Source organism: Colossoma macropomum, unplaced genomic scaffold, assembly GCF_904425465.1.
Source record: "Colossoma macropomum unplaced genomic scaffold, Colossoma_macropomum, whole genome shotgun sequence".
Classification (NCBI taxonomy): Eukaryota; Metazoa; Chordata; class Actinopteri; order Characiformes; family Serrasalmidae; genus Colossoma; species Colossoma macropomum.
This window is the reverse complement of record NW_023494784.1, coordinates 31,084,874-31,107,932: the sequence shown is the minus strand read 5'-3', so window position 1 is coordinate 31,107,932 and position 23,059 is coordinate 31,084,874. Positions and strand designations below refer to the sequence as shown.

The window sequence follows — 23,059 nt, the reverse complement described above, 5'->3', positions numbered from 1 at the left end:
AAATAACACCTGCTCTGTGGCGGTCCTGTGGGGGTCCTGACCATTGAAGAACAGGGTGAAAGGGTACTAAAAAGTATACAGAGAAACAGATGGACTACAGTCCCTAATTGTAGAACTACAAAATGCATCTATATGGTAAGTGGAGCTGATATAATGGACAATGAGTGTAGATACAAGGAGCTGTTCCTAATCAAGTGCTCAGTAAGTAAGTAAGTAAGTAAGTAAAGTTTATTTATATAGCGCTTTTTACAACAGGTGTTGTCACAAAGCAGCTTTACAAGGAAATGAGCATTACAAAAAGAAGTCCGGGTCCGAGCCCCCATGAGCAAGCCAGTGGCGACAGTGGCAAGGAAAAACTCCCTAAGAGAAACAGGAAGAAACCTTGAGAGGAACCAGGACTCAGAAGGGGAACCCATCCTCCTCTGGTCGACACCGGATAGTAAACATTGTTAGTATAAAGTATTATAGTACAAAAAACAGGGTAAAACGTGAAGGAAACAATTAATTTGAATAGTTCAGTTCATGCAGCAGAAGCAGCAGCATCAGTGGGGTCAGGTTGTGAGGGTGAGGTTTGCACGGTGAGCAGTGGCACCCGATCAAGGCAGCAGAGGCAGCAGCATCAGCAGCAGGATGGGCAGCTGTTCAACTCGGCAAAAGAAAGAGAGGAAAAACACAGTCAATGGGTGATTGATTAATTTGAATTAGTTTGAATGATTGATTGGTTCAAGTGAATAATTTTGAATAGTTCATGCAGCAACAGCAGTAGTATCAGTGGGGTCAGGTTGTGAGGGTGAGGTTTGCACGGCGTTGAACAGCAGGAGGCTCAATGTTGGTAACCCGGTCCAGAGGGCTGGCGAGCAGTGGCACCCAATCGAGGCAGAAAAGGCAGCAGCATCAGAATGCACAGGATGGGCAGCTGTTCAACTCGGCGAAGAAAAGAAAGGAAAACACACAGAGAGGAAAACACACAGAGTTAGTTCTGTAATGGGTGACCGATCACAAATTACAGTGTTAGCAGAGACTCTGGCAGGTATAGAACTAACAGGGAAAACTAATTACCAAAGGCTTGAATATACAAGTAGGTTTTTAGCCTAGACTTAAAGACTGAGGCTGTGTCTGAGTCCCGAACATTAACAGGAAGACTATTCCAAAGCTGGGGGGCTTTGTATGAGAAAGCTCTCCCCCCTGACGTAACTTTATTAATTCTGGGTACTAATAGTAAGCCAGCACCTTGTGATCTAAGTAGGCGGGATGGTTCATAGTGAGAGAGAATGAAAAAGTGAGTGAGTATGAAAAATAAAACAACCTGATTAGGTTAATAACTCTGAATTTGCCAATCAGTAAGTAAGAAAATGAATATCAGCAATTAGTCATAGGATCCCCCTCGCATGAGTGTACAGGTGCTTACTCAGAAGAGCGGATAAAGCTTAATTAAGTAACACAATCTGAGTTAACAAGGCGAGGCATATCATCTGACCTGGCATCAGTATCTGACCACTGTCTTGCTCTGTTTCCCTTGGTAGCAAGTTATGTATTAACAACTGTACAGCATACTTAGTGCTCTATTGATTCTCTAAGATGTCATAGGCACTGGCTGTAGTCTACTTTGATAAGCTCTTATGTAGGCACTAAGGCAATATGTTTTGGAGGTAGACTTAAAGGGCTCATATCCTACTTTTCATCTCCTTTATTTAGGTGCATCTATGGTATTTGTGTAAACTGGGTTGTGAGTCTGGGTTGAAACATTCCCTATAACGTCAACATGAATAGTTAAGGCCAAACTGCTGCAGGCTGAACAGACAGATATATGGAAATATGTTGGTATTTGTGACATCACAAAAACAATGAATTTAGAATGAGCTGTTTTTATGGCTTAATATCCATTTTTGGACCATATACACTGGAGAATGAACTTTACATTTTGAAACTTTAACTATGGTTATATACTACATGAAACCATGTGATTTCAAATTTAATTAATATTTAATTGCCACTAGGTGTGAATGTGTGTGTAATTGTATGTGTCTGTGTGTCTGCCCTGTGATGGACTGACGACCTGTCCAGGTTGTTTCCTGCCTTCTGCCCAATGACCACTGGGATAGGCTCCAGCGTGTGTGTGTGTGTGTGTGTCTGGAAAGACTATTAGTTCTTTACAGCATAACAAATTCTCAGAGTTGGAGTGCCACCTCAATATCACCTCAATGACACCTCAATATCCATTTAAAAGGATGTGTACCCATTTGTAAGAATCTGGATATAAAGAGGTTTAAAATGAAAAACAGCTGACATGCAATGCATTTTGTCAAAAACCATACTTTTATTTCTCTTATAAAGGTGGTGTTAATTGTAATATAGCATTTCTATTTCTTGTATGTGTAAAGCCCACTCTCAGCAACAACAAAACATTCCTCAAAATAGTATTTCATGCATTTTGGAACAAAACTCTACATTTGTAATGACATCAGATATGTGCTACTTTCTTCCTTTTATCTTTATAAACCAGTTTATCCATGCTGCCCTCAACCCTGACCTAGTTAGTGGTTGTGCACCCACCTAGGAGCTTACATCTTTCAACTGCTGGGGTAACCACGTCGGTATAGCAAAGGAAAAGTAATCCTATCCAGTTAGTATCCTGTGTCAATCGAAGATGCATTTTCACGTTTTCTGAACAGATGTCACTCACATTATATTTAATTAGAAATCAGTCAAGACCTATGGAAGTTCTGCATATGGCTGTATTTGAAAAGTACACCTTTAAACAGAGTTTAGGCTGTAAATCAGTCAGGGGTGGGAGAGGAGGTTAGTTCTTTATTCAGAACAAATGCATGTCAATTGTTAATGGCACAGCACGACAGTGACCCACGCAAAGTTTGAATTGCAGGTGGTTTGTCACTATGCATATTTAATCTGGAGTGCATGTGAGAAGGTAGGACTGGGTTACATCGCTCTAGAAAACAGGCTTGCTAACCAGGGCACTGGCTTAGCTGATGAGCTTGGGTTTGCAGCAGAACACTTCACTCAATGAAGAGCACCTGGTGGTTTTAACTTTGCTTAAGAGGTAAGCTATTGTAGAGTGTTTTACGGCTCTGTGGTATTTAGAGAAGGCATTCTTCCTGGGTATCTCAGTGAAAGTGTTATGGCAGTGCAAAAAGGAACAAGGCATGCTCTGTGTGAGGTTAGAGTGATTAACTCTCCTGACATTTCATATAAATATGTGTAATGAAATATATGTATGTTCAAAAGTTTGTTGCCCCCTGTTCAACCAACGTTTTATCTAAATTCATGGGTATTAATAGGGAGTTTGTCCTCCCTTTGTTGTTGCAGTAACAGCCACTATACATTTTGGAAGGCTTGTGACATTGCTGTGAGAATTTGATTGCATTTAGCCACAAGAGCATTAGTGAGGTCAGGCACTGATGTTGGATGATTAGTTCTGGATCACAAACACAACTCCAACTCATCCCTCATCAAGGCATTCATTGGTGCTACATCACTACAGAGAACACAGTTACATTGCTCCACAGCCAAATAGGGGGCTTTATTACCCCTCTAGCTGGCACCAGAGAGGCTTTTCCATACACTCAAAAAAATAACTTGTGTATAATCTTATTTCAATTATGCCACACATTCAATCCAGTAGAGTCACACTTAAAGATAAAGGTTCTTCAAGGGTTCTTTAGTAAAGAAAATAGCTCTATATTGAACCCTGAACACTCAAAGGACCTTTGCAGGATAAAAAAAAATGTTCTTTGCGTTGTGAAAGTGTTCTTCACAATGATGTAAAATGTGCTGTAGATGGTTCTAAATAGAACCTTTTTGAAAAGGGTTCTAAAAAGCATCGAAAAGGGCTCCTGTATTGTAACAAGCCTTCTATATAAAACCATATACAGCACATTCTCCATCGATATAAAGAACGCTTTCATGATGCAAAGAACCTTTTAATCATGCAAAGTGTTCTTTGACTGTTCATGGTTTCATATAGAACCGTTTTCTTTACTAAAGAACCCTTGAAGAACCATCATTTTGGGTGTGTACAAGGACTTTGTCACTTCAACATAAAATCCAATTGTTGATGGAACAACATTGAAACATTTCAGTGCAATTTATATCAGTTCAGTTGAAATGAATTCTCTTTGGCTCAACATAAACAGTTTTGATTCACGAAAATGCACTTTCATTAATTTTTGTAAATTAAAAATGTTACTTCAAGACACCACAATTCATATTTTCAGTTTGTAAGTCCAACAACCCTATTGGTTAATTTTTTAGTGGACAAGCTGTGTCAGCAGTAGGTGCTCCTCAATGTAGCTCAGTTAGAAGGGGTGTCTGGAAAGTTTTGGACATATGATATAATTAAATATGCTTGTAGCCTCATAGTGACTCTGTGTGTCCTACAACAGACTGCACACTCTCACAATAGCTGTGCGCTGACCTGCCCGTGTTTCAGTGAGCGGTTGCTAGGAGGCGGACAGAAGCCGCGGCAGACAAAAAGGAAAAAAACAGCTCGAAGCGGGTTTCTCAACCGGACTCGGCTGTAAGAGCCGGTACGCTACGCTGAGCTGCCACTCCGTGATGTAGGCAGACAGGTTAGCTACTTGTTTTCTGCTCAGGTAAGAAGCTTTGCTCAAATGGCCGACACTTAACAGGAGCCTAGATTTTAACGTTGGTTTTACAGACCTACGTTTTCTGCTTTAGCTTTGCAGGGCCTGTTGGTGAGAGTGTGGCAAACGAGGTGGTAGCTGGGTAAGCTAGCTAGCTAGCTTAGATAGTTACATAGCTACAACAAAATGTTGTCGTTTTTGCTCAGCACATTTCCACGCTGCTTGACATAAAGCTGTCTGCTGTTATCGTTATTATGTTTTTTCCTAAGCTTGCTGGCTTCTCTTTTCCAGCTGCTTTTTATAGCTATCCCGCTAGTTTGTTTAGCCATTATAGGTAGCTAATAGTTACTCACACACAAGCTAGCTAGCTAACACAGCTAAGCTAAGTCAGACCCTCTGTTCGCACCACATGGCCGGTAAACTGCTGACACGCTAACTCGGGTTGTATGGGTGGCCAGTTTGTAGACCTTAACTTGAGTCATTCACAAAAGTGGAACATGCTAACGGTAGTGGTCAAGTCTTGCTAACCCGCTTACTTTTTGCTAATTCACGTGCAAACCAGTCCTGTCCAGTATCTGTTTTCCTAAAGACGTCTGGAGAAAAGTTTTCTATCCTTTCCTTTTTTCTTTTCCGTTTCGTTTCTCACATTTTTCCCTTGCATATTCCACAACAGTAGATGGTTTGTCTGATAAGGACTCAGCTATTTGATTCATTTACTGTATCCAGTACAGCCATTAACTGTATGACTGATTTGACAAAGAAGCTTAAATGAGAAATGAGATCCTATATTAAGGTTCCGTTATGCTAGAGGCAGGTATGTGTGTGTGTGTGTGTGTGTGTGTGTGTGTGTGTGTGTGTGTATATATACACACACACACACACACACATACACACATACACACACACACACATAAATATACATACACATATATAGAGAGCGAGAGAGAGAGACAAATCGCACACACACACAAAACCCCGTTCCCAAAAAAGTTAAAAAGTTGGGACATAAAACAGAATGCAATGATGCGTAAATCATTTAAACCCTATATTTAGTTGAAAATAGTACAAAGGCAACAAGTCAAATGTTGAAACTTTTTATTATTTTTAAATATGTCCATTTTGAATTTTATGCCAGCAACATATTTCAAAAAAAGTTGGAACAGGGTCAGGTTTACCGCTGTGTTGCATCACCTCTTCTTTTAACAACACTGTAAGCATTTGGAAACTGAGGAGACCAATTGCAGCAGTTTTGAAAGTGAAATATTTTCCCAATCCTGTTTGATATAGGATTTCAGCTGCTCAGTCAGTGTTAATGGTGCTGTACAGATGTGCACGTCACCCATGCCATGTGCACTAATGTTCCCCCAAACCATCATGGATGCAGGCTTTTGAACTATGCAGTGATAAAAAGTCAGTAAGTCCCTCTTCTCTTTACCCCGAGGACGCAGTGTCCATGATTTCCAAAAGGAATTTCTTTTTTTTTTTTCGTCGGACCACAGGACACTTCCACTTCGCCTCTTAAATGAGCTCGGGCCCAGAGAAGGCAGCAGCATTTCTGGATCTTGTTCATATGTTTTTTTCTTTGTATTGTAGAGCTTTAACTTGCATTTGCAGATGCAGTGACAAACTGTGTTTTCAGACAATAGTGTTCAGAGCCCATGCAGTGATTTTCACTACAGAATCTTGTCTGTTTTTAATGCAGTGCCACCTGAGAGCCTGAAGATCATGGCCAGCCAGTATTGGTTTTTGGCCTTGTACCTTGCTTACAGGGATTTCTTTGGATTCTCTGATGATATTGTGTACTGTGGATGAAGAAATCTCCAAGGTCTTTGTGATTTTACGTTGAGAAACATTTTTCTTGAACTGTTTGTCCACGCAGTCTTTCACAGAGTAGTGAACCCCTCCCCATCTTTGCTTCTAAAGAGTCGGCCTCTCTGAAATGCTTTTTTATACCCAGTCATGTTACTGACCTGTTGCCAATGAACCTAATTAGTTGTGAAATGTTCCACCAGGTGTTTTTTTTTTTTTTGAAACGTGTTGCTAGCATCAAATTTAAAATGGACATATATTTTTCAAAAACAGTAACATTTCTCTGTTTCAACATTTGATATGTTGTCTTTGTACTATTTTCAGTTAAATATTGGGTTTAATGATTTGCACATCCTTGCATTTTGGACTTATATGACACACACACACATATATATAAATATTAGGGGTGGGGGAAAAAAAACAATTCTTAGATGCATCGTGATGCGGGCCTGAACGATTCTGAATCAATTCATAAATGTCAAAAATAACCTTGGGAGCCACAACATTTAATGTCCAGTATGTGTCAGTATGTGCTAATGTCCTAGTATAGGCTAAACAATATAAATGAGAGCGCAGACTTACTTTGCTCTGCTTTAAGCGTTAGCTATAGCCGCTTTCCTCTCATTTCCGCCAGAAAACCTTTCCTCAAAAGTAGATCAGTTTCTGGTAAAATGTTCCTCAATGTTCGACTGTTATACGAGGCTGAAGTCGCTTCTCAGTCTCCAGCTCCTTGTTCGAATTTTTACGTTCTGCCTTAAATTCTGACTGAGGCGCCGAATGTAAATGCGACACCATTTAAGGTGGAACAGGGAAATTCGAAAGAGAAGCTGTAACTTCGTTTTTGCAACTTTTTAGTGTTTGACAGTCTCTCGTTGCAGATATAACATACCAGGAAACCAACTGCGCTGCTTATGAATGCGAATAAGTCCATTCACCTTCAAATATTCGTCTTAATATCTCTCTTTGTCTTTTCGTTAGGTACTAGCTGGGCAAAACTTTGTTGCTAGGTGACCTGCAGTCTGTACGCCAGTTCTCAGTCGTTGAGAACCAGGGCTTTCGCGCTATGTTGCATACGTCCCGTCTCGCAGATAATTTACTGACACAGCAATCCCCCAACTCTCTACCACGAGACCAAAACCGAAGTTATAAAATCACTAAAGAAAATGGGCAGGACAGCTGTAATCTGCTGCCTGGTCATCCATTGCCACTGGATCTTGTGTCAGCGTAACTGCGCATTTTATCACAGATGAGTGGCAGCAGCATCTCCGAATGCTCCGAACAAGAGCAGTGAATGAGAGCCTTCCAGTTGACTTGCCATATCGCTTCCATTTGATTTATTAATTAAAAAAAAAAATATATATATATATATATATATATATATATATATATATATATATATATATATATATATATATATATATATATATATATATATATATATAGTGTGTTTTTGTGTGTGTGTGTGTGTGTATATGACACTTGCAGTCGCTGTGCTTCATTAAAAGCTTCGTGCTCTTATGCATAAACACAGCCAGTGGCTAGTCCCGCCTTCACGCTAAGACTTCTTAGCATAAAATGAACTGCCAGGAAACACATAACCCAAAATTAACATGACAAGATGTATATATTGTGCATCAAAAGCTATGAGTACTTGCTTTTCACAGACTGTGCAGTACTAAATCCAGTGCTCTCTTTGTAATCACACATGCCGTTAAGCGTTTTTCAGTACTGACGATATCTAGGATATGCTCAGAAAAGCATATTGTTATGTAATTTATCGCATTAACGATAAATGTTGTCATATTGCCCAGCCCTAGGTTGCTCAGACCTGGCGTAACTATGTAGATTACTTCACACATTTTAAATGCTTAATATGATAAGCCATTGTAATTTTGCATTCACTTTTGTCTTCTTTACAGGTACTCTGGACTCTCATTTATATAAGTATTAACATCCATGCCAGGAAAGTATAAGATGGCATTTAATGGCCTCTAATGGATTTGAAGACTTGAGAAGTGGGGTTCCACAGCCAGCCCTCATTGTTCGAGCCAAGTCTGCAATTGTACATTCCTCCAACACTCATGTGTCTTCCAGTCTCAATGAGAGGAGAACACATCATCCTTCATCCCTTGGTTTCTCAGTATCTCAGCCTAATGTGACGGTGGTGCTTGACCGGACTAGTCATATCTCAGGGATCTCCTCACAGTGTGCCTATCCAACTGTGCCTGCACCTGCTAATACTGTAACAAGTGCTGAGCGTGCTCGAAGTGCAGGTGCTCATTCTTCTAACGGTGCTAGCGGTGGTACAAGAACAGCCAGTGCTGTCTCAAAGTGTTTACTTCATATCAGTAGTCCCTCTTCTGGATGCCATAGCCCCTGTCATCTTGAGCCAACTGTCCACAGCTATCAGCCACACTGGCAGCTGGGCCAACTCAGGTTAAGGTCACGACTTTTAGGGAAAAGGGCCTTTTCACCTCAGCTCTCAGTTTGTCCCTCCTGTCCCTCCCCACCCAAGACTTCCTCGCAAAGAGCGTCTGTGAGAGTTGAGAAAACAATGCCGACAAACCAGTCTTACCCATGGACAAGCAGCAAGCTCAAAAGCAACAGCAAAGGGGTAATGCAACCCACTACCACCAAAGTGCCTATAAATGCTAGACTAGAAACGTGTGAGAAGCCTAGCACTGTACTGTCTGCCGCTCATTGTAATGGCGGTGACAAGGGAGATGGCAAAGCAGACACAATGAAGCCCTCCCAGACAACTGTGCCTTTGGAGCACAGTTGTAAAGATGTGCCTCTGAACAGTGTCTTGGGGGTCCAGGACTGGCCTCAGTGTGAGAAAATTGTGGCTGAAGACACCAAGGAGAATGAGTGTATTGTGGAGTGCAGTGCAGAGCATGGCACCAGTGAAGCACCTCAGAGAGTGAGAAAAATCAGCTCTGAGGTAGAGTTCACAGCAGCTGTACAGAAGCTCACCAAAAGCATGGCACATGCACAAAGCAGAAAATTAGATGGTCTGAGTGGACCGCTGAGGACCAGTGTTAATTCTCACAGCAGTATGAGAGCAGTAAAGACAGGAACAATGACAGATGCCACTTCAACAAAAGCCTCAAGTATTTGCCTTATTAATGGGAGCGGGGAGCCTTTTATGGACATGGAGACCTCCACTTCCCACTGCCTTGATGCAAGGGATGAGATGTACCCCACAAATTCTCCGAGTGATGGAGTGACTCAGGGTAGCACTTGTGCCATTCCAGAAGAGGTCAGCCACAAAATGGCCTCCCCTCAGTCTCCTACAGTTTACTCCGTAACAAACCAGATATCTGCCATACACCTTACAATTAAAGGGCGTGGGCACACCTCAGAAGAGAACCCAAGCCTTTGTCCTATGACACTGGATGAAGAGGGTGAGCCTGGGGTCAAGGGGTGAGTATGAACTTAAGATGATTTTGCCTTTTGGTGTTTTTCTTCTGGGCAGTACAGTATGATACAGCTGAAAATCCACAGTCACACGTTTAGCTGTAATTACCTTAAGTACCAATTCTGAATTTGATTACCCCTCTTAATCGGGTGCTAAGGCTACGTTCACACAGCAGGTAAACGTGGCCCAAATCTGATTTTCTGACCAAATCTGTTTATTTTTTTGTTTGGCTGTTTACATTATCTTTTAAATGTGATCTATGCGCCATATTAGTCTGAACACATCAGCTCGCCAGTCGCTCCTAAAGGCTTTAGCTTCGTCTTCACCAGCATCACAGGAGCCATCATGAAGCTTCATTGACTGACAGCTGCGCTCATCACCCAGTATGTGTACGTGCTTGCTGTAAAAAGGCACGTTATTCGGCTACGGTCACTTCTTTGGTTCGTGTTCCCGGATTCTTTCACACTTCTAACTGTTCTTTGACGCTGCAGCCTCACTCTCCTACGGCCGCATTTGGCCATTTCTTTCTAAATCTCTTCGAACACTGAGGTGTTTGAAAAAGTCTCTTCTAATTTTTTAGTACAGAAACATCAGCCTAAATGTTTGAGGTCTCAGCAGCACGAAATGATGGCGAATGTCAAGTTGGATTGACGTAAAAGTCGCATTAATTCCTATCTGGCTGTTCAGACCCAGTCGCATTGCCGCGGATCGGATACGTATCGGATTTAAGTACCACATATGAAAGCGTCTCAAAACGGAATTAAAAATGTCCGATTCAGTGTGTTTTTTGCTGTTCACACTGCCACACAGATGACACATCTGTGTCACATATGAAGAAAAAAAAAACAGATTTGGGCCACTTTTACCTGCTGTGTAAACGTAGCCTAAGTGTTCCAAGCTGTAACAAATGGGTGGAGCTAGTAATGGCACAAACCACTGTTTGGTCAAGCACAGTCATCACAGAATCGTCACTCTGTCAGATGACTGCAATTTAAAACATACAGTAGATAGTAAGAATTGCTGTGTGTCTGTGTGACATAAAACTGAATGCAGAGTAAATACTATATCAGAACTTGAAGTTCTTCCATTGTTGCTGCTGCTGTTTGTATTTGCTGTTAATGTTAACTTTATGCAAGAAATCATGTGAGCACACAAACTTCACCTATTCTTACTGTTTTATGTGTACTACTCAATAGAAAAACACCATTTGATAGGGCAAAGTTTTTGTTTTGGCTGTTTTTCTGTGCATAATCTTTCGAAGGGATGAACAAGCAGTGTATGAATGATGTGTTGGGGTGGCTGTTAAGGATGTTTGACATGTTAGAAGTTTATCTGTATTGCCTTATTTTTAAGGTGCAATTCTGCCAGTTTTTTAAATTGTAGTGATAGGAACCAGGGGTTACAGTGTTTAAAACATAAATACCAACATTTTATTTGCAGTCCAAAATGACCATTGTTTTATATGTAGTGTTGATAATTCCCTGTAAATTGTGTTCATAACTCTGTGACGGTTCTTCTATTACATCATTCAAATCTCCATTAAAGACCTAGCTCTTCACTCAACTTCATTCTACTTCCTTTATCTTTTTTCCCCTTCTTTTAACTTCTCTGTGAAGCAACCTTGGGTATGAGAAAGATGCTGTGCAAGTCAAACAAACGAACAAACAAATAAATAAATAATAGTAAAACAGCGTTTTTAAAAATGAAAAAAATGTTCTTTGAATACTACTTTGCCTTACAATGCCCTATATGTACTGCATTGCTCTACACCAGTTTTTTTTCTTTCTTCAAAACCACTGTAAAACAATGTCTCAGACATAAGGGAACACGTTCAGAACCATTTCATGCCTCATATAACATTTATAGGCATTAAACAATTTGAATGTCTGGTTCTGATCACCTTCATTGTGGCAGTTCTGGCTCTTAGGTTTCTCTAGAATAGCATTTCACATGAGATTTAGAAAAAGCCGTAGCAATTCCCTTTAGTGTAATAAAAATGTAAATATTTTAGTTGCTTTTTTGACCTTTCTAAATGTACTAAAACTTCAACCAATTTTACTTCTGTTGTCACATTGACCTCTATGAGAAATCTAATAATAGTAGTAAGAGTGTTGTCTTATTGTCTCTTAGACTTGAGAATGTTGCCATGCTACAGGACGGAGAGGAGGAGGAGCTTCCAGATGAGCTGGAGAATGACTGCAGTGGGAATGACAATGGTAACTACCTTTCCTCTTACCTCCCTGTTTTCAGTGCTAAACCTGAACCTGTAGTATGAGCCCACACTACTCATTTAGCCTTCTGTTTATTGTCCAGTTAATGATCGGTCATGCCACATCATTGTTTTCAGTGTTAAAGGATCTGCTGTATTCTACAGTGTGTTATGTAAAAGAAAATTGTCATTTCTTTCACATAACATTCATTCTTTTCACAGAAGGATCAGATTGTGATGCCTCCTCAGCAATCTCTATGGCAACATCAAAGTAATTTGTTTGTATTTATTATTTCCAATACAAGTGCCCAAAGCAGGTGTTTTGCTTGTCCTGATGTGCTATACTTAAACATGATTTTTTTACACATGGCATTTATTCCACAAGTATTCAAGACAAGGCCGCTTAGAGCTGGGTCACATTTCAGGTTTTCTTTTAATCCTGGTGTTGTATCAGTATTTGGTGAGCTGCCAGATGTTCATGTTGGAGGTGTTTTATGTACAACAATAGAGAGATTTTAAGAGCATTAAAGGTTTGCTCGGTACTTTAAACTAGATTGCCAGTCATTCATACTTTGCCATGCTTCTCTGGTGATCACCTGACATAAGTATGGTAATGTCACAGAGGAGTACTGCTCTTTTTGTTGTTGTTCTGGTGGTTGCTCTGCATGAAAAGCTAGAAAACACAGGGGTCAGTAGAAACGTCTCCCAATTGTGAATCAGTGATAAAAGTGGAACTGTCCCTCTATAATGGAAAAATGAGCTTGTAGGTGAATTGTGCTGAAGCTTGTGTGGCTATTCTAATGAGAGGACATTCCAGCTGATGAACGTGTTTGTTAGTTAGTGTTTTTGGCTTTTTTTTTCTTTACTCAATGTAAAGGCCCGTTTCAGTATGGATTGAGACTCTGAGCTAATCTCTGTCAGTGCTAACCATCATTTTGACACCTGAACCAGAACAGACATCTTCCTACATGACTGTCATGTAAGTTACAACTACGTTTTCTGCTGTAAATTGACTAGGTTATCTTTTAAATACTTTTGTCACACTTGTGAGAGATGGCTGGGTCTTTGAATCTAGTCTGCTGTGTGCAGACTCTTGATTTAATGTGGTGTACCCCAATAGTGTCTAAAGCAACCTTTCTTTAAGCATGGTTTAGTGATATGTAGGTTATAGGTTTTTGGAGAAATACATATTTCAGGTCTTCTGAGAAGGAGTAGGGTGTGCTTTGATCTTGGCTTAGGCTTTATGTTTGGGATTCTACAATGTTTTATTGTTTTGACCATTTTGCTTTTGTGTTTAATTGTCTGTGTAAATAATGATCTTTGTTGTTTTCAGATTTGATGTTTTATATTTAACGAGAGTTTGATATACTTTTTTATTTAGTCATATTTATTTAGGTTTTAATTGGATTTTTATGTAATAACAAGGACTTTTGTATATGTGATAGTATTGAGGAACCAATGAGCCCCGAGTTAGAGGATGAGAAGGTGGTGAAGCCAGCGCTGGTGCCCAGCCTGTTCCCCTTCATGCCTCCAACACTGTACTTCAGTACCAACCAAGAAAGAGGTCAGCACTTTCATTAGACTTAGACTGCGTTTACGTTGTAACAGTAGACGGTTTACAACAAACAGGGTGTTTCATTGTTTTCATTGGAGGAAATTTCTGCCATTTCTTCTGTGAAGCGCAGACCTACTCTTTTTCAACGCAGCCATGTAAATGCAGCATTAAACTTAACTTTTTAATTTTTTGCTGTATATCTATATCTATTCATATCTATATCTATCGTCACCACTACATTGTTCATTTGATTCTTTATTTGTGCATCTAGACCTTTTGTAGCACTTTTTGGTTTGTTGGGTTTTTGTAATGTTTGTTAAAATATGATATAATTGCTTTGTGATCTGCAGTGGAGTTGCTGCCTTTGGAGCAGAGGAAACTTCTGAAATGGAAGATGAGTACGGTCACACCTAACATAGTCAAGCACACCATCGCTAGATCACACTTCAAAGTCACCAAGAGTGAGCATGCTTTTGTTTCTTTATTCATGGACATTATTTAGTTTATGTCAGACATTGCATGCATGTCTTTGGCAATGTACTATAGTCACCAGGCTGCCCTTACTCTTCTACAATTGTTGACTGAGCTTCTCTTTCTTTGTTCTGAGACTGTAGAGACTTTCGCATAATTGCTTTTTGTTCCAGAGAGTAATGACTGGCTGGGCTGCTGGGGCCACCATATGAAGTCACCTGGGTTCAAGGCCATACGAGAGTACCAGAAGGTAAAGGGTCGGAGGTCAAACTTAGGTCATCATATGCCACCGACAGACATCATGTACAAATGATTTATTTATATATATCAGTGGGTACTTACAACGGTATTTGCATTCATGTAAATGTTGCCATTCATTGTTTGATTTGAACTCCCATTTCATACAGTAAGTAATTGTAACATGATAGTTTTTCTTGTTTTGATTCTGTTCAACATGTTAAAATTGAAATGAAACAGCAACTATGTGGTCAGCTTTATGTCGGCAGGTTCTGAATGTCAGCTTAATTTTCCACAGTATTTACAAGATTCTTAGCTCTGATTACTTTTGGTCCTCTGAAATGGAGTGGGTTATGTCTATATGATCCTATATGATAATGTAGATATTTGAGAAGAAAATCCCTCCCAAAAAAAGATTCATATCCGGCTTGGTGGAATTTGGAGCCAAAGCTATGCCTTTTTTATTGGTTCTAGTTATCCATTTGTAACAATCCTGTTTTCATCCTGGCAGCTGAACCACTTTCCAGGGTCCTTTCAGATTGGACGGAAGGACCGTCTGTGGCGGAACCTGTCCAAGATGCAGGCACGATTTGGCAAGCGGGAGTTTGGCTTCTTCCCACGTTCCTTTGTGCTCCCACAGGACATGAAGCTTCTGAAGAAGGCCTGGGAGGATGGAGGTAGTCGGCAGAAATGGATCATCAAACCGGTATTGCTTGGGTCATGGTCATCATGAAGGTGTTTTTAATTTAAATTTTTAATGTTATATATTCACAGTGGTGAATTGCTGTTATTATGTTTTATACATTCACAGCCAGCATCAGCCCGAGGAATTGGCATTCAGGTCATTCACAAGTGGAGTCAAATGCCACGCAAGAGACCACTCCTTGTGCAAAAGTGAGCTTTAAGCACTTGTTCACACTAGTTTTTCCAAAGTTATCTGACAGGATTTTGATAAATTAGCTTGGATTAAATATAGAAATAGCCATTTGAAATAGGATTAATTTCTTATCCAAAGTTAATTCAGAAAAATTGGCTGATAGTTAGGATGGAGTGAAATAGACATTTTTTGGGCATGTGTGCACTGCTATGTGTACTGGACTGAAACTATTTCCATTTCCTTTCCTCTTTACTACCTAATTTTCTACAGGTACCTTCACAAGCCTTACCTCATCAGTGGGAATAAGTTTGATCTGCGTATCTATGTGTACGTGACTTCTTATGACCCGCTCCGTGTTTACATCTTCAATGACGGACTTGTCCGTTTTGCAAGCTGCAAGTGAGTAACCAAAGTGAATTTATCAATTAACACAATTTAAAAAACAGCTTGTTGATTTGAAGTGCATGTAATTAGAACTGCTTTTTGAGTTTTGCTCTTTTTTCCCCCACTACAGATACTCTTCCTCCATGAAAAGTCTTAGCAACAAATTCATGCATCTGACAAACTACAGTGTGAACAAGAAGAACTCTGAGTATCAGACCAACAGCGATGATAAGGCCTGCCAGGGTCACAAATGGTAAAAATGGAAACTTCTTTTTTATGACTAACGTAAGGCAGTGTGTTTTGTTTCCAGGCTTTTCGTCCTGATCGTAGAACCATCTTTCACTACCCTAGGCTGCACTTTAGCTATGTATTGTATGTATTTTACAAAAGTTCCATTTAATTGATAGTGATAAAAATGATTTATATAATGAAAAAAGTTCCAAAGAAATACACTGAATTTACAAATTGATGATTAATATATAGCAGTTTGTGTGTAGCAGGAGAGGTGCAAAATAAATCCTGTCTTATAACTATGGGAGCAACATTTATTCGACTTAGTCGACAGAAATCGATGACCAAATTTGTTGGCAACTTATTTAATAGTCAGTTAGTTTGGTGGCATCATTACACATCTTTCTCGCGCTAACTAGGAATGTTTTGACATTGACGCTTACTGGAGAGTTAGCTAGCTAACAAAAGCGCGATGGCAGCCTCAAGAACAAAATCCTCAAAAGTGTGGGAGTATTCACGCTAAACTCAGAAAAAAAGATTGTTAGTTGTGCTATTTGTAAAGCTGACCTTAGCTGGCACAGGAGCACATCCATGCTGGAGAATCTGAAGAGGAAACACATCGGCTCACTGGATAAAGAAGATTCATTTTGGTAGGATAGCTGGGCTAACTAGTTAGCTAGGGCTTACGTTAAAAGCCATCGTACTTCATGTTATGAGCTGTAACATCTTTTTCAAAATGCATGCTCTCTTGAATTGTTAATGGAGTTTGAAAAGCGAAGCAAGTAACTGATTCACAACAAGCCTGTTCACATTCAAATAATGTTTACAGTTTTAAACAATGCATTGCTGTCTTAATGTTGAGGCCACCGTTGTGTTCAATTCAGCGAACATAGGAGAACATTTGCAAACAGTTTTATGTTTTCTGCGAATGTTAGCCACCACTTGCAAGCAATTTCAGTGGGTAGTTCTGCGCGAACATACAGGTCAGCTGGACGAAGGGTTACCGTTGAAATGAAATGTTTACACAAAAACGTTCAAATTTAACTGTTGATAGAGAACAAGTTTGTCACAAATATTCGCCAGTTTACCATCTGCTCCTTCAGAGCGCATCTTCTCTGCAGCGGGGAATGTCTGAGGAGAGCAGGCCTCTCACAAGAGCACAGAGAGATGCTGACTTTCCTCCGTTTCAGTGAAGACCTGTGGTTGTAGAATTTAGTTGCCACAGAGTGTAGACGGACAGTAGAATGCACAAAGCACAGACTGCACTGTTTAAACTGATCATTTAAATTAAGATTGATATTTTTTTTTTAAAGGAAACTTATTTTATCGCTGATACTTTGCACATCCTTGGTTTAAATTTTTACAGGAAAAAGATTTTGGAGTTTTATTTATCCTTTGTATTAGCAGGAAAGTTCATTAGAACTGTGAATTTTTGAACACGTTATTCATCTTTATTGTCTTCGTTATTGGTTAGCTAATGCATAATTGAAAGAGTCGGAAAAACAATTTATGCGCTGAGGTCAAATACATATATGTGTGTGTGTCTCAAATGTTCTGCTTAGCTAGTGGGTCTTTGTTGTCTGCAGGGCACTGAAGGCGCTGTGGCAATACCTGGGTTCCAAAGGAATCAGCACTACTCTCATCTGGGAGAAAATTAAGGATATGGTCATTAAAACTATCATTGCGTAAGTGTGTTTGCACTCTATGCTTATGTAGCCTTGCTTTTATTTAACTTTTAACCAAGATTCTTAATTGAATTTCTGGCCTTTGTCTTTGTAACTGCAACTGGAGCAAGTCACCACAGTACGCATTCTGGTAGGGCATACATTTCACACTTTATTATGGGAGGGTTGTTGGAAGATGTGAAACCGCATTCAGCGAGTTTTTGAACCGTTATTTCCCTGAACTTCGTGCCTCTGCAAATTCTTAAATGACTGCACAGATGATGTAATTTCACTAAAAAGGGGAGGTTGCAGAGACAGTGACTAGTGACTATATTTTTTTGTTCTGGCTGTACGTCATATTTTCTTGACAGTGTTTTGTTAAGTGTTAATGATGCCTTGGTAATTTTGTTTCTTCTTCACCATGAAAATGAAGAGTTTTTTCCCCCAGATAAATTCTACATAAAGTGTTAAATTATAAAGCCTGGGGATTTTACTGTATACTTCCCATAAAATCCCCTGCATTTAAGGGTATTCCCCCATTTCTTGAATAGGGGAAAACCTGGAAACTTGATTGGTCATTACAAAACGAATTACTATCCACTGGCTCAGATAAGGAAAAAATAGCTATTTTCAAGAGCCTTGTGACTTGCAAAAATCACCAAACGATGTGCAATAGCGCAAGTATGATATATGTCCAAAGGTTTGTAGACATCTGCTCAACCAGTGTTTCTATTAATAGGGGGTTTGCCCCCCTTTGCTGCAAACAGGTTTATTTATATAGTACATTTCGCACACAAAGGAAATTGAACATGCTTTACAGAAATCAAGGCAAAAAGGAATATCAAAAGTAAAAAAGAAAAAGTGCAGTAACAGCTACTGCTGGGAAGGCTTTACACTAGATGTTGGAAAATTGCTGGTAGGATTTGACAGCATTCAGCCACAAGGGCATTGGAGAGATTAGGTATTCATGTTAAATGATTAGGTCTGGATCACAAACCCTGCTCCAACTCATCTCAGAAGTATTTTAGTGGTGCGCCAGAGAACACTGTTCCACTGCTCCGCAGTCCAATGGTTAGGAGCTTCAGACCAGCTTTAGATGCCTGGCATTATGCATGGTAACTCATGTGCAGCTGCTCCAGAACATCTCATTCTATTGAGAAGAATGCCTAGAATGCTTGTGTATATAGTGAGTACACCTTAAAAGTAGCTGAATTCATTAATCGACAGGGTTGTGTGGATACTTTTGGAAATACAGTGTGTGTCTAACCAAATGCATGCATCTGTTCACTACAATACTTCTGTGAAGGTAGAACCCACCATGTGTGAGAGCTCACTGTGATGACTCCTGATGACTGTGATGTGCTCCTCTGTCTGGTTGTAGTTCACATTTTTAAACACGTTGAACTAGTTAGATCAGACTGACCGGTTGTATTTTAGTTAAATACTGTATTGTGTTAAATTAAACAGACTTTGTTCTCTTTACACTACCAGGTCAGACCCATACGTGAACTCCCTGGTGAAGATGCATGTGCGTTCCCCGTACAGCTGTCACGAGCTGTTTGGTTTTGACATCATGCTGGATGAAAACCTTAAGCCATGGGTTCTGGAGGTCAACATCTCGCCCAGGTACTGATCAATGCAGTAGCACAGCTTTGACAAAACAGATGCTACTTGCTGTACAGACTGATTTGACCAGTGTCCAGTCTTAGGATCTGCTGGGTGCACTAGTTAAATATTTTGTGGTAGATACCCGCAGATAAGATTATTATTTCGCCAGTGTACACAAAATAAAATGTAGAACTTCAGTGTCAGAGACATTGTATGCAGCATCTTCATGGTTTTCTCAGTGCAATCAACAAGCCAACAGACCTTCTGTCTGTATAGCCTCCACTCCAACAGTGCACTGGACGTGAGTATTAAGGGCCAGATGATCAGGGATGTGCTGAACCTGGCTGGCTTTGTTCTGCCTCACAAAGACGACATCATCCCCCCCAGCAGCAGCGACAGCAGCTCCACCAGCAGGTTAGAATTGGAATTACAATTATGGATTTGCTTACCTAATTTATCTGTTTTTGTTTATAACTAATTAACTAAATTTTTTTCAATGTTTAAATTGCTTTAAGTAGGGGAGTAACAAGATACTCAATTCACAATTGATTTAATTCACAATACAGGCTTCACAGTTCAATGTTTATGGTATTTTGAGCGAAAAAAAAGAATCAAGAAAAATTATGACTATGCTCAATTTTTTACACAACCTATTATTGAGACTACAGCTGTTTTATGAGACGCTGAACATGCTGTATGGGTTAAACTGCAGTTTTTGGTATTCAGTCAGTGCAATTTCATTAAATGGCATAATGCACAGAAGTGTTATTGCTGTCTCAGTATATTTTGTATTGTTACACCCCCAGGACTATCTTTTAATGAAGTCAGTTGCTGTATAATCAATAATTAATATCTTGTTATAAAAACTGTTCTGCTCTCAGTGTGCCTTGTTTCTGACTTTTGAAAACGCTATGATTTGTATGTACTTTTAATGTATGATAATGCTGGTGTAGTAATTTTGAAATGTAATATTCAGTTTGTGCGGAGGAGTGCGAGAGAAATCAAGATTAGACCTGTCTGCTGATGAAAAAGTGAAGAGGGCCTTCTATCTTACCCAGCGCTTTGGGGACCAGGTACATGCACATGTTAAAACCAAGAGATTCCTTTCAAAGTTAGAGCTACAGATTGATTGATGCATAACTCTGGTATCATAGTGTCAGTCACACCACACTGACTAGCTCTGAAGATATTTTCAGTGTAAAGTGTATTGTAGACTCTGGTATGCTTCACTGTGTTTTAGGATTTTTACTCAACGGTTCTGGACGTGCTGACCCCAGATGATGTGCGTGTTTTGGCCGAGAGTGAAGATGAGCTGAGTCGGCAGGGCGAGTTTGAGCGTGTTTTTCCCTCCCCTGCCTCCTCCCGCTACCTCCGATTCTTTGAACACCCGCGCTACCTCAACATCCTCCTCAATCAGTGGGAGCAGAAATACTGCCAGAACCGGAGCAAAGGTGTGTGTGGAAGCTGTAAAAAAAATTAACAAGTTTTTAATATGTCCAGAATGATGAACAGAGCTATAGATGACATTACAATAAAATTAACATCCAATATGCCTTGTATTTGAAAAGTGGTGATCAAGTCTCAAGGCAGATAACTTGGCAAGAAAATATTTAAAATAGATAATTATAGTATATTGTTCATCATTTGATAGCCTCTTAGTGTTGACAGAAATATTTTGAATAGTATTATGTCTATTCTGGCTGCTGCCAGTGTTTTCCTGCTGATGTGTAGTGTAAGCCTCTAACTTGTGTGTGTATGCTGGTATTTTGTATTGTACTTCAGTATTTGGTGGTGTGTGTGCGAGGTTTGATTATGATTTGCTGTTAATGATGTGTGCTGGTCTGTGTCCAGGTATTGAACTGCTGAGGAGTCTGTGTCAGAAAAAAGTACACTTGGGGAATCTTGCTGACTCTGCACATCATGTAAGTATTTATTATATCAGACAGTAGTATTGATTGCATAGGCTCATGCAGTGTTTGGACACAAAACAATCTGAAGTAGAATAGAAGGGAATCTTTTTGGTTTTCTAAGATATGCACTTTATACATTACACATTATAACCATGTGTTTTGGGTGACATCATGGAAGTAATGAGATTGAGTATAGTAATATGATGAGTAAGAACAGGCCCTTTTTTAAATAAAAAAAAAGGTTTAAATTTTATACAATGGCATATTTTTGGATAATTTTGAATGACTTATGTTTCTGATCCCAGTGGTCTTCAAAGTCCTACCATGGATACCGATCTGATATCCACAATGCCACATCACTGAGAACAGAGCAAACAAAATCAAGGTATAAAAAGTCACACACACATCCATTAATCTAATACCCTTTTCAGGTTGTATGTTTCTGTTTTAACACTTTGTCTCCCGCAGTGTTATGGTGAGTCAGAGCATGAGGTCCAAGCTGGATGATGATGATGATGATGATGATGATGATGATGATGATGGCTGGTCTGATCATGAGGTTCAGTCAATGACTTCCAGTCTTCCAGATATGAGCCTGCTGGGTTCAGTAAGTCCCAGCCCAAGCCCCAGCCCTAGCCTGGCCAGCGACAGCCTGCTTCATCAGAATTACCTGTGAGATTCACCATGTAGTCTCAAAACGGCTGACATCTAGGGCTTCCAACCACGCACAAACTTGCATACGCTCAGATTTATAGTTGCTGGATAAACACATTCTCTCATGTTCTGTCTTTAGTGTGTTCAGTTGTATAATTTTACCCCCTCAGGAAGTGGGGTTCGGGCTTGGGGAACAGATGAGAGAACTCTGAAATGAAAGTATAGCAGACTTTAATGGTCAAACTGATGACCGTTTTAATCATAAAAATGTTTTCTCGACTAAAGTTGCGTGTTTTAAGGAAAGCCTTGTAGAGCTCTTCAAAGCACAGATATATATATATATATATATATATATTTATATACTGTGTTTGTATATGCAACCTCTGCTTCTTTTGGGAGGAGCTAATCTGGAGTCATGCCTGTGAGCATGAGCCAATGAGATTCCTTTTCTGCTTTGTTTACATTTTAGGTCAGCCCACTGTTGGGGTCAGTACTATTTACAACTGGCAACTGAATTTGAGTAGTTTCATCAGTAATAATAATAATAATAATAATAATAATAATAATAATGGTCATAAATCTAAAGAAATGTATCATTTTATCAGCCTTTCCCAATAAAAGGAAGTAACTTCTGGTTTTAGAATTTTCACATTAAAAATGTTTGAAAATAATTTGACTGTTGTTTTTTTTTGTTTTGTTTTGGGTTTTTTTGGGTCACCAACTTGATTTTAAACAGTAATGCTATTTAAGGAATGTGTTGTAGTTGAAGAATTTCTAATTATTTGTGACCAAAGTGAGAGTCTATTTACAGAAACTATTAGTCTCCTGTGTGTCTGCGGTTTTCTTTATGTAGCAACTGCTACAACCAGTTCTTGTAATACTGTGCGGTCAGTAAGGTCTCTCAAGGGATGTTGAGCTTTAGCTATTAATACTTGGAGCTTTACTTACCACTTATTGTACTTAGCAGTCAGTAGATATCTGTCCAGTTCTGCATTAGTTGGTTAGCATATTTTTTTCATGTTTGGTTAGAGAGATGTTTGGCTTAGTTCTTAACTCTTTACACAAGGGTTTTTTTTTCAGTCTGAGAAACCTCTTCAGTGCTGAGTCATGCTGAAAGAGATAGCTGAATGCCAGAAGCATAAAGCCACATAACCCATCAGGACACAGGAGGTAAAAATAGCCACTTCCATAATGGCATGTTGAAATTCCCTGCTACCAGCTACTGAGTAAGATGTAGATGTTTCAATGTAGAGAACAAAACTGAACTTTAAATTTTCCCTACTCTTCTATTTTTAAAGTGTCAATAGATCTTTGACAAATACCAGCACTTTTAAATTGCCTAGTTTACAAATGAATTTAATGGTCTTAAACACCAGAGCCATCTTGGTAAAGGTTTAAATTGAGCATTCAAGATGGCTCAAATCTTGACAT

At 39.5% G+C, this 23,059-nt stretch overlaps 1 protein-coding gene across 1 annotated transcript; it reads left to right on the top strand.

Moving 5' to 3' along the window:
* Nucleotides 1-4,483: 4,483 nt before the first annotated feature.
* ttll4 (tubulin tyrosine ligase-like family, member 4) lies at nucleotides 4,484-22,290 on the top strand. Its single transcript, XM_036568510.1, has 19 exons — nucleotides 4,484-4,610; nucleotides 8,330-9,833; nucleotides 11,959-12,044; nucleotides 12,260-12,308; nucleotides 13,483-13,601; nucleotides 13,943-14,053; nucleotides 14,237-14,313; nucleotides 14,812-15,006; nucleotides 15,112-15,194; nucleotides 15,448-15,576; nucleotides 15,692-15,814; nucleotides 17,379-17,477; nucleotides 18,948-19,082; nucleotides 19,341-19,478; nucleotides 20,041-20,137; nucleotides 20,305-20,515; nucleotides 20,916-20,986; nucleotides 21,280-21,359; nucleotides 21,443-22,290. Exons 2-19 carry the CDS (start codon nucleotides 8,395-8,397, stop codon nucleotides 21,648-21,650), a joined length of 3,450 nt encoding a protein of 1,149 aa, XP_036424403.1. The 5' UTR covers nucleotides 4,484-4,610; nucleotides 8,330-8,394; the 3' UTR covers nucleotides 21,651-22,290.
* Nucleotides 22,291-23,059: the final 769 nt, after the last annotated feature.